The 12601-nt window shown below is 46.8% G+C and overlaps 1 protein-coding gene across 1 annotated transcript in view; it reads right to left on the bottom strand.

Annotated features, from left to right (window-relative positions):
- Positions 1-5497: 5497 nt before the first annotated feature.
- GAP43 (growth associated protein 43) overlaps positions 5498-12601 on the bottom strand; it is a 57908-nt gene continuing 50804 nt past the window's right edge. Inside the window, exon 3 of the mRNA XM_066572099.1 lies at positions 5498-11461. Coding sequence (XP_066428196.1) covers positions 11373-11461 — 89 coding nt within the window. The 3' untranslated portion in view covers positions 5498-11372. The remainder of the gene's footprint in view (positions 11462-12601) is intronic.

Below are 12601 nucleotides of genomic sequence, written 5' to 3'. Positions count from 1 at the left end.
GCACCTGTGACATTGTTTTGGTTTTTAATCCAGCGGGGAGGAACCACAGGAAATGGTACATTTATAATCTTGCCTTCTGTCTCTGTCAGCCAGAGTGAACAACTCATTAGGATGAAGATTTTGCTCTTTTTGTTCATCACAGCAATAATGCAGAGAGAAGCCAAGTGAACTTGGAAGACCATTGTTGAGCATCTCTTGTACTTTTTGCAGGAATAGCACTGATGGAGGACCACTCTGTTTTCCTAGAGCACTATCCAGGTTCTACTGTTGTCCATGGAGTCCTTGATAAAAATTTTCTTAGGACTTTAAACTGCATGGTTTAGGACTGTGACTGCTGCAAAAAAAGTTTGACTCTGGAGAAAAGTTCTGAGAGTTGCACCTGTCCCCACCCCCAAAATCATAGAACCATAGAATGTTTTGGGATGGAAGGCACCTTAAAGATCATCTAGTTCAACCCCCCCTGCGATGAGCAGGGACACCTTTCTCTAGAATCCTAGAGATACTTGGCTGTAGACTTTGGTGGGGGTATATCAGACTATTAGAGCCCTGGTTTAGTACCTAACAGGTCTGGAAAATGCTCTGAGATCCCACCTGCCCTGATCTTTTGGGACATTTCATACCCCATAAAGAGTGCAATTGCACTATTTTTTACAACCTTTCTCCAAACTTCCCAGCAGGATCCTTGCTGTGCCAAGTACTGCAGACTGCATGGGGCATCCATGATCCAGCCTCTGTGCTTCTGTGCTGTCTCATGGAAGCTCTGGACTTTCCCTGTATCCTAGCACAGCATTGGTGCTGAGGTGAGGAGGGAACTAATTGCCTCCAGGCTTTTTTGTCAGCCTGTGCCATTCTTACAGAGCTCTTGGCCTTGCACATTATGAAGACAGGCAGGGAGGCAGACGTGGGTGTATCTGTGTGTCAGGGTGGGGGCAGCAGCTCCAGACAGTGCTCTGCTTAATTGGTTTCCTTCCTTTCCCACTATTAATCACCTCCCTGAGCGTGCTGCCCAGGGCTCATTTCCAGTCATTTCGCAGGCCTAGTGAGAGGCCATGGAGCAGCCCAGGAGTGGATTGCTTCTCAGCAGTCCCTGGGCAGAGGCACAGGTCCCTTTTTCTGTCTCCCTGACTCCAGAGCAGCCTACTTTCCACCCAGTCCCCCTTTGATGCTCGTTAATGGAGAAGGAGGTGAGCATGAAATGGACTGCTAAAACCTATGAATATTTCAGAGGAAAAAGTCAAGGGACTCCATTAAATCCTGTTCAGTTTCTGCAAATGGAGCTGGGGGGCGGGTGTGCTGCTTAATGAGAAACTCCAGCACCATGTGACTGCATGATGCTTCCCAAAGCCTCCCTTTTGCAGCATCCCCATAGAGTCACCAACACTGCTGCCATCCTCTCCTTTCCCAGACAAGTCAAACATCTCTGCTGTCAGCTGTGCTGCCTGCTGCCTCAGCCTGCCCCTACATACCCCCCAATATTTACCACCCAGTTGTCCTCAGCTGTACCTCTTTCCCCATCACACTCTTAGCATGAGGCACCCCCCTGAGCTGCCCAGCATCCCAATGTCCCACAGCAGCCCACCAGCTATAAGCACACTGTTTACCTTCCCAGCATTTCCAGCATCCTTCCCAGCTCACCTTCTATCTTCCCCCAGCCCCTTCCCAAGTCCCCATTCTCATCACAGTCTCCTCCAGACAGCTGCTGTCCCCCCAGCAGCAAACAGCGAGAGCAGAGGCAGCTTTCAGAGCAACAGACAGAGCCTGACAGCCCCATATGTTTCAACAGAGACAGTTCCTCCCTCTAATGGGCCCAGAGGAGCACGGCTTTCAAAGGATTCAGCATGGAAGTGACAGCCTGGAAAGTCTTATTAATGGCCTGTGCGCCAGCAAGGGCTGCAAGCAGCGCCTGCCAGCAGCCCAGAGGGCACAGCCAGGCAGAGCCAGCCCTCCCCAGCCAGCAGCACCCTGCCACAGCCCATGCCCTGGGGCAAGCAGAACCCTTCTCTGGGTTGGTGATTGCCCTTTGGCTTTTTTCTAGAGACCAGTCAGCATGTGAGGTCTTCCCAGACCATGCAGCCTGCATTGCACCCTGTTCTCCCAGCCCTGACTGCCAAACGTGCCCTGTGGAGGGTCTGGCACCAGGCTTGGCTGTCATGCAGGGAGAAGAGCCTGGAGGAGACGACACACAGCTGTAGGTCTTCTCTCTCCTTGCTTCTGTGAAGCAGTGGAGTCAAGGAAGTCAAAGTGACAGCATGCAGGAAGTGCTCATCCTTTTGCTAGGTGCTGCCATTCAAACAGGAATTATCTTCTGGTCTTTAAGTGACTTCTTAAGAAAGTGATCTGTCATCACTCACAGAGCTGCCCCTCAGAGATATCTTCTCCAGGAACATTGGCCTACCCCATCCAAAAGCTCAAGGTGTCTCTGCTGTTAGACACCAGCACCCCCTTAGGCCACCAGGACGTGTGGCAGTTTCTTAGCTTTCACTCTGTTTTTTCTAAATCACTCAGGTCTGCCTCAGAAGGAAAGAGACCCAAGAAGGAGAGATTCAGGACCTGGGCAAACAGAAGGAAGGAGCCGCTGTACCACAGCACCCACAGTGAAATCATCTCCTCACTTAAACAATGAGCTGCTGCACAGACAGGTGTTGAATGAGGCTTCATTGAAATTTAAGCCACAGACTGTACACAGATAAATGGGCAAGGATGGGGACATCCAGTGTAGAGGGGGAAACGGAACCCTCTCCATTAAACCTCACCTCCAGTGAGAGAAACTGTTTTCCCTCTCTGGCTCAGGGTCCTAAGGATGGCCACAAAACCCTTCAGAAGATGACTGTCTCAAGGTAAGAAAAGCATAATTATGGGCTCAGCAGAGAGAGGCCTCACCAGTAGTTATCAGTTCACCCCAATTAACTCTTCCTCGTTATGCAGCCACAGATGACCTGTACCACCCTTCCTCTCTCTCACCACAGATAATGAAGCTTCTCTCTCTCTTGGTTTAGCATCCACCCATTGCTCCTGAAATGCTAATTACATTTTACTCATAACTTGCTTAATCAACTACCATAATTAAATTAAGCAGTGCCTTTCTAGCTATATACAGCTTGTAGTTTGGGCTGTGAGCTGATGCATTTGCAGAGACCCAAGTGCTCCAGTCTGTCTGGTACAAGCTACCACCTCTCTGCAAACCCTGCCTCTCAGCCAGAGTGATGTTCCTCTGAGACAAATGGGCTTTCACTTCCTTGCTTCTCTTATTATTGACGTTCACAGTTTAATGCCAAGCTGGAGGAAAAGTATTTCCTCTTTAATATATAAAAGTGGCCTTTCATGGAGAAAAGTGATTTCATTTTTAATAAACAAAAGTGATCTTAGGTACAAAAGTGCATCATTTCCTTTCACTTTTTCTGCTCATCTTCAACAAGGGAGTAGCCCTGTTCAGACTTGATGCCAGCTCTGTATACCAGTTAAAAGGGACAAAGTGTTGCAGATTGGGAGACTGTAAATGTCCATTACAGAGGGCTTCATATCCCCTGCTGGGTAAAGGAAAGCAGACTTAGAAATCTGAGTAATTCTATGAGAAACAATGGTCTTTTGCCTGCAACCTCACTAGAGCAATAAAGGTGGCAAGTGTGCTGTGAAGGTGTTGGCATTGTCAAAAAACAGGAAAACCTAAAGTTCCTGTTGCTGTTTCCCCAAGGAAAGGAGGTCTTCCCCAGCCCAGAGTGGGCTAAGCCAGGGGAACACCAAAGGGATGGGAAACACTTTGCTCATTCAGAAACTGGGGGAAGTTTGCTCTTGTAGTCCATGGATGTGGCAAGATATCCAAAGGGAGTTCACCTGGGCAAGTGGAGGAGGTTGAACACCCAAGGTTGAGTCATGGGTCCCTTTTCTACAATTCAGGCAGAAAGTTTATTTCTTCTCGCAGTGGCATGAATATGACTCTGGAATTGTGCAGGACAAACTTTGTGTGCCTTGTTAGAAAGTCTCAGGTGGAGATTTACATTAGGCAGAATTTTACATTCAGCTGACACACATGCCCTGGACCAACTGTTCAGCTCCTGCCCTCCCCCTCTGCTGTGCAGCAGATAAAAGAGTGCAAGGCAGCCTTGCTACCTCAAGACAACCATTTACTTGGAGAGAGGTCCTTGAGTGTCCTTTCAGAGGTGTTCTGCCCCACAGAAGCAAAACCAATCTGCCAGGGCTGATCCCTGCAATCTAGTGATGTGGCTAATTGAAACCACTTGATTTTGAATGCTTAATATTTGTTTGCACACAAGATATAGTCCACGCCTTTTTTGGAGAAGCCATGAAGCAACTGATGATTATATACAAGAATACAGACATCTAATTGTGTCATTTGTAAATTGGCACTTTGTCCAGAACCCATGTGAGGTGCTGAGGTCTGCTCTGTTTCCCAGGCAGCTCCTTGGAGCCTCATCAGGAATTTTCTGGGCCCTTGCTAAGCCAGCTGCTGTATTTCATAGATGAGTTGCAAGTGATTTCTAAACAGTGGTTGTAAAGCTTCCTGGGATGAATAGATGTGACAAAAATGCTTGATTTCAGCTCTGCTCTTGAGCTGCTGTCAGATACAGCTCAGGATTAAGTCCGAAGCCTAGCACAGCCCAGGCAACAATTCCTACTCTGTTCTTATATCATTGCATTTGGCACAAACTTGATACTGAGAGAAATAATTGGTGGGGCTTCTTGGCTGCTGAAATACATATTTCTGTCTCAAAAAACTTCTGGTGTTTCCCAGTGAGCTACTGAAGATTTAAATCCAATGAGGAATTTGATATCTTTAGATAAGCTTGCACAAAGTTGCCTAACTTCTTTCCACTGAGGGTAGCAGAGCACTGGAACAGCTGCCCAGGGAGGTCATGGCTCTCCCTCTCTGATGATATTCTGGCTTCTGTGCCACCTGCTCTAGGTGACCCTGGCTTGGTAGAGGGGTTGGCCTGGATGATCCTCAGAGGTCCAACCATTACTGGTTGGTAACCCCCATTCCCATTTCTACATCCAAGCAGATTCCCTGACTCAGAACATCCCAGGCCCAGATATTGCCATGGACATTTTACAGCTTTGTGGTGCCCAAGCACAGCGTTTCTCAGTTCAGCCTTTTCCAGGCAGTTTCCAGGCAATGCCCAGACAGCCACAGGCCTTTCTTGGGTCAGAGCATCTGTGGGGATGTCTGTGTCACGTTATATAAAAACCCAGGACTTTGGTGACCACATCATCCATCAGGCTAGTTAGATATTCTGCCTCAAGGGATATTAAGCACAATAAAAGCATACTGGCCTGTATGGCTTTTTACTTCACCATTTCAATGTAACATAGCTTTTTACCCAGACAGAATAAGTAGAAAGCATTTTTTCCACAGTAGTCAGACTTGACTGAGAAGGTCAAAGGAGAATGAAATTAGATTTTTTTTGTAAAATATCTAAGCCCTACACAAGGGAGAAATTTCTGTTCCAGGAGCAAATAATTGCACACAACTACACGAATCTATAAGTGAGAGACTTTATTTGAACCAATTTTTCAAATACAGACATCTGTATTATTCTCACTTCTCGGGAATGTTTTCTGCTCATTTTTGAAGCTTGCAACCTTAGGACAATATTCAGGACATATGTGTACATTAGATCTCTGCAGATGGACACATTCATAATGCACAAGTACAATGAGTGAGAGACTCTTTCCAGATCCTCACACAAGAGCATCGGAAATGGGCCGCTCTAATTGTCAAGTTCTGCTCTTTTTAGCTTCCAGACACGTCACAGTTCTTGATACTCTCTAGGCTGTAGCCACCTTCTTCAGGCCCTGATTTATTACTGTGTTACTTCAGCTGTATGCCAGTGGAACTCCTCAAAATAGGGCTTAGGTGATGCACAGGGATTTGCTTTATTTATTGGGAACAGGCATGAGCAGAAAAACCAAGCTATTGGGTGAACAGTTCACCTGGGATTTTCTTTTGTGAGAGTAGTCTAGGTCTCAGGCTGGGATTTCTGGATTTTTAGAAGTGACCAGTGGTTCTGGGTGTGTAATACATGAATCTTGATGTTCAGAGCATACAGGGGACCTGTGGCTTGGACCCCAGTGAGGTGTCTCTCAAGTTGGGCACTCCAGATGTGAGCCACTGGGGTCACTAGCCTGTTCTGCAAATCTCGACCTTCACCTCTTCTTCCAAGTATTGCTCAACAGAAGAATGTAGTAATAAAGCATTGTAGGTAAGAATGCAGGCTCGCACATGACCTGAGATCAACACCCTGAAAAATGGATAGAGGGTAGCGCTTTCAGGACCACCTAAATGACTCATGATCTTCAGTTCCATTTTGGGAAATTACTGGAGAATTTCGGGCCTGAGACCCCCAAATGCGCCGCAGAGAGGAGTTTGGACATCCTTCAGCATCTGGGCCTTAGGAACTTGCATCTCTTTGAAAGCCAGTGAAATGTGTGCTCTCAAGTGCCCATGTCAGTTAGGTTATTCTGAAAACTGTACCCTATATACATATAGGTAGATAAGGGGCAGACTTTCACAGGCACAAGTGGCAGTTAAACATGTAACTCCCATTGATTTTTTTTCCCCCTCGGGGACCTGGAAAATCCCCCCCCGAGGAGTTGAATCCTCCTCTCGCATTATTTTCACACCAGATTAACACCACTGCTTCCAGTGGAGCGACTCCTGAGTTACCCCAGTGTGAGCGAGAGGAGAACCAGTCCTGAGGTGCTCTAAATATCCAGTGAAAGTGCTAATGTGGCAATGCAGAAAAGCAGGGAATCTGAGCACAGGCCTGGAAGAGGACCCCCAGCGTCACCTGTGGTGCCGCTGACCTGCAGGTGACCACCAAGCAGACTCCTTAGCCAAGAGGAACCACAAAAACATTCATTCAAACCCTTCCTTCCATCTCTGCAAACCACAGCCACTCCATTTCCTTCCTAAGACACCTATGACAAACAGCAGACCTTCAGTATGAAAACTCACAAGTGCTAGTTTGCTGTTTGGAGACCACAGGAAAAAAGAAATAACTCCTGTGGGGAGTTTGGTATGAATTCTCTCTTCCTTTTTTTCTTCTTTCCTTTTTTTCTAAATTCCTCTCCATCACTCATGGCTATTTCTTTCATCTAGAGTAATATGTTTCCCAAGCAATGCTGTTTATGTGGTCACCACAAGTGAGCTCCTTTTGGCTAAAGCTTCTCATGAGGCTGCATTAGGGCTTAGGATTGGAAAACACTGGGTCTGAAGGGATCTCAGCAGGATGCCCTTCCCCTCCCTTTGGAATGTGATTCACAGAAAAGCTCCTTGGCTGATGCAACTATTGCAAGGGTTGTGGGGTTTCATCTGCTATCAGTACAGACAATCAGAATGGCACAAGCATTGCAAAGCAGACCAAATTCATGCTTACAATCTACTGCATTGGTGGGGAGTTTATGTTGGAATTTTTTTCACTTCTTCAATGCTTAGTCTAGTGAAATGTAGTAGTGAAATATCAAGAGCTACAGCTGGTAGCAGCATTCAGGATAGCTGTGGGTCACTAGTGTATCTTACGACAGGCACATGGAAAAAGCCCCTCTAGGACTCTGAATTTCCACTGCACTGCATGGTGAGGTCAGGCACCATATTCCCAGTGTGAGTCACTCTGACATGCCCTGCCCTTTTCTTACACAAAATAACAACCACAGGCACCTCCAGGCAAACCTATATCCTCTTCAGGGAGAGAGAATTAGATACATACTCCCTGGGGAATTCCTGTAGGTTGTTATGGCAGGAGTAGTAGAAAAGCTTCAACTACTCTGCTGATGACTCTTTGCCTCATTCTTTTCTTCTGGGACCTCCTGCTTCTTCTGCTTTCAGCTGACTTGATGTCCTGCTAGAAAAATCATTCCTCAAATACCCTTGTTCTCTTTCCAGTTTCCGTCCCATGCTGCATCCTTTATAGTGTTTCCTTTTAGCCTTTGAAAACCTAGCTGAAGAGGCAACTCAAGGAAATCCGAATGCTTTTCTCTGCTCTCTTCCTGTACCCTGAAGACAGCCCAGCTTCCTATACAAATCTTGTGTATTACACATTAAACCACTGCCTGCTCAAGGCAGGGTTTGTCTCTGTGCTCTCTCTCTCACGCTCTCTTTGCCCTGACTCTCTGGCAGGATCAGGACACGGTACAATAATAAAGATAGGGAGTGCTTGGTTACAGCCAGTAATTTTAAACTGGAACCAAGGGAGAGGAATTAGTATTTAAATTATTTCGGTTTGCAGTTGGTAACCACATATCCTGTTCTCTTTGTGGGGGGAAGAAACCAAAACACAAAACCCAACCCTTTGTTCTCTAAGCAACATGGCAAAGTGTGTTCTTACAAACGGTGACAAAACACGCGCGATGCCCCAACCATCAGCCAAAGGGGAGGCAACATGCGAAATACAAAGGTAAAACGTCCCTGGGGGGAGAAAGTTGTTTCATTTTTTGAGGAGGGAGGAAGGCCTGTGTCCAGGAAGACATGAGAAGTGGTTTTCTTTTCCTTATAAAGTTAAAAGTAGTAATAGCAAAGTGGAGGCAAGATGAAAACTTTGGGGTCTGAAATCAGAAGAGCGGGAAGCCGCATGGTCTTTGCAGAAACAGGCAAGAAAGAAAACCTTTTAAAATGGTCATGACAGGAGATAAGGCCAAACAAAAAACATGGCCCCTCCTTCCTGCCTCCTCCCAAACACCTCTCCCACAAATCCTGAGAGCTGAACCTCAGTTTTCTCAACTTGGTGCTAGAGACACGGGGTGTCTGCAGTGTCTGCACTGGGCTGGGCCCCTTGTGTGCTACAAACAGCAAACATATTGTACACCTCTCCTCCCTAGGCCTCAGCCCTGTGTCCCTCAGAGCTCTCCCTCCCAACACCATCCACACCCCGCTGCTGCCGTGGCAGGCACGGGCTGGGTGGTGAGACCTGACATACGGTCCAAGCAATGCCTGATGTCTGCGCTACATTTGCTGAATTGAGGTCAGGCTGGAAGGTGTCTCAGGGTTTACCACCCATCATGACATGGGAATATTAGCATATATATCATTTATGAAGTATGACACAATACCTATCTGTCAGTCAGCCCATCTTTCTACCTATTTAGTCTGTCTAATCTACTTTAGCTATCTACGTTTCACTATCTCTATCAATCGTCTATTGCTCCATATTATCTAATTTCTTCCTGTCTCTCTCTCATCTTTTGCACTCTAATCTTTCTTTCTCTAGCTATACTCCCCTCTCTCTCCCTATCATCCATCTATCCACTCAAAAATCTTTTCCCCCCTCATCTCTCTAATCCCTGTTTTTAAAAATCTTTGTCCAATCTATCTCCCACTCTCTCTTTCCCTCTCTTTAGAAAAAACCCTCCCTATCTCTCTCTCTCTTATTTCTACAGAATGCCAGGAAGCACATGGAAATGAATCCTGACGTGTTTTGATGGCACTTCCAGTGAGCAGTCTACGTTCAAAGTGATCATTTCTGAGGAGACACTGTTCATCTTTTCTCCCTATTTCCAACAAAGAGATGGAGAACAAAGGAGTAGGACAAGGAGTGCCAGCCAGCCCTCTGAAGGCCATGGGGCTGCCACTCCAAGAAACATCAGCCACCAAAGGACGTTGGAGCTGTCAGCATTCCCATCTTTTGGTCTTCCTGCTGTGAGGACAATTTAATCCTGGTCCTGCAGCGTCACACAGCTATGCTGCAGGGTACTCTGGCTGTCATTGCCAATGAGGCCAGGAAACCATACAGGATCTGCTGGGAAACCACATTAAAAAAATCAGGGCAGTGAAAGAGCAGTAATTAGCTTTTATGAAAGCCCAGATATTACTAAATGTATTTTAACTGCTTTCTCTCACAGCTCATAAACACAGCAGCAGACCCAGATGGCTGCACAAGCTCAGGATTTGGTGTCTGTCAGTGTTCCACTGGGACAGGCTGGGTGGCACCAGGGAACAGCCCCACAACCTGTGGGAAGCAGTGGCGGAGATTTAGGAGGTGGGGCTCTGCCCACAGCCATAAATGACAGCTGAAAGCCTTGGCCCTCATTAGAGCTGGGTGAAACACCCTGGGTTCAGCAGGAGCAGGAATGAGGTATTTCTCAAAGTGCCACCAACTGGCTCCTAGGCCACCAGGCCTTGTCCTGCCCGTGTGCCTATTTATTCAATAAATATTGAATAATAAATGGCCCAATTCATTATGCCAAACAGAACAGTTTTGGGGGGTCACACTATGCTTCTCAAGGACTTCAACTCCAGCCCAATGGGATGAGCATTATCCTACTGTGGTGAGAAGATGAGGTCCTAGGGTCTAGTCTCCTCACAGCCCTTGGCACACCCCTTGGCAGGGGTTAGACCTTGGGCATCGATCAAAGCTGGTCCCTCTACAGGCTCATATCTCCAAGGTCAGCATAGTTCCCCAAATCAGGGCCTGGAGGTCTCCTAGAGGCATGCTTTCAATGATCTTTCCTAAACCTGGTCTTGCTACTTTCATCATTTCTGTTAGTCAGTGCTAACATCTCGCTCAAAATCCAAGCCTGCTCCCCTTAAAATCCCCTCAGCAGTGCCAAGGAGAGCAGTCAGTCACTGACTTGTGGCCAAGGAGCACAGCTGGGCCACACAAGAAGTGGCCCACCAAAGACCACAGTTGAGGAGGATGTACGGCAGCATAGAAATGCGACACGGTGGTATTAATGATAATTATTCTCATTTATTATAATTATTGTTCAGTTTGAAAAAGGAGCCTGGAGCCAAGTATTACGCTAATTGGCACATTTTCTAGTTGTTATTTTAGTTCTGAAAACAAACTGGGGTTTAGTATTCTTTTTTGTTCATTTGTTTGTTGTGTTTGGTCTTTTGTTTGTTTTTTCTTTCGTTCATTCCATCACATTGAAAAAGGAAGAAAAGAATCTTTTTTTCCCCCTTCTTTTGTTTTAACTCACTCGGTAAGTCTGGACTCCTCAGATGAACGTAACATTGCACACACACACACTTGGAGAAGAGAGAGAGGAGAGAGAGAGAGAGAGAGAGCGAGCGCTCGCAGTGGGCAGACAGACACACGCACGCGCCAGGTCAAAGAACTCTGATACAGTGCAAGAATTTTCCCAAAATGATTGGATCATCATTACCAAAAACTTGCCATAACAACACCAAGAAACAAAGAAATGTTTAAGCCACACTGTTTGACTGGGATTTTTCCTGCTTTTTTTTTTCTTTAAATGTTTGCCACACAGAGAGAAAAAGGGTTTAAGTGGTAATGGGAGAGGGACAGACACAGGCTCACAGATGTGAGCAGGAAGGGGGAAATCGAGATTGGGGTGGGAAGGAAGGATAGAGGATAGGGGGAGGGAGGGAGGGGCAGTGGGGAGTCATTTCTTAATGTTCAGGCATTTTCTTGGTCCGCCTTGCTCTCTTCTTCTTTCACCTCTTCCTGCTGGGCACTTTCAGTAGGTTTGGTTTCTTCTACAGCATCTAGTGGGGAAAGAGATGGTCCAGCGTTAGTCAGCCATGATCTAGAGCATCCTGCATGTGCACACAGCTTGATGGACTGCATAGCTTCAGGCTTCCCTCTCTCCAAAGTCACCCAGGTCTCAGAGTCCCTGGAATTTCTGCCACATGAAAAGAACATGCCAAGGTTCAGCCCAGCAGGCAAATATGTAGCTCTCACAAAACACCTTCAGCCAGAAAGCATGTGCCACTGGAAGGAGCTGCCTTGCTCACTTCTGATGCCCCAGACAACTACTGTTCATTTCGTTAGGGGCACTGATTAGACTCCTGGCTTATCAGCTAGATCACACACCCTTTTACAGAACCCACTGACTGTACCAATCACTGTGCCCCAATTACAATATGGATACTCCCAGACAAGACTTAAAGAGAGTCACAAAGAACAAACTATACACATTTGAAGCCTGCAAGACCCAGAGGGAAAAAATTTATACCTTGTAACTCAGACTTCTCTCACACTCAACAGAGATCTAGAGAAATGTCTGTAGCCTTCAAGAATGGGAGCCTTCATCCAGAGGCTGCCACATCTCTCCAGTTTTCTAGTCTCTCCTTTCAAAAGCAAAGCTGCCCTGGGGGGAAGCACTGAGTATAACTGGGAGCTAGCTCTGCCTGTCAGTCAGACACCTTGTTCTGGCAAACCATTCACATGAGAAGTTAAAACTACTGCTAGGAGCTGTCCCCCAATGAGCTAGACAGAGGATCAGAACCCAGGAGAAGGCAGAGGCAGCCAGTAGGAACAAGGCAAATGAAAGGCATGCCCCTCAAGCTGGAGTGATCTCACTCCTGGGTTCATCTGGCCCATGCCTCCTTCATTGCAGCAGGACGGATTTAATTGTCTTGGAGTTTCTCCTGCCCAGCTCTGACCAGGGTACACTAACATGTCCCCAGCCTCTTTCAGAAACAGTGCATGTACTGTGTGGATTGCTTTTTACAGGACAAGGTGGTGGACCCAGGGCTGCAGAGCTGTAAGACAGAATAATGCACAAGGGCCTTAGTGCACTGTAGTGACTGGTCTGCTCCATTGCCATCTCTCCCTTTACCTCACTGGGTCCCAGTCCCACACATACAGAGCCCAAGGAGAGGTCAAGCAAGCAGCAATCCAGA

The sequence above is a fragment of the Molothrus aeneus genome, chromosome 2 (genome assembly GCF_037042795.1).
Source record: "Molothrus aeneus isolate 106 chromosome 2, BPBGC_Maene_1.0, whole genome shotgun sequence".
Lineage (NCBI taxonomy): Eukaryota > Metazoa > Chordata > Aves > Passeriformes > Icteridae > Molothrus > Molothrus aeneus.
This window is presented reverse-complemented; position numbering and strand designations above follow the sequence as displayed.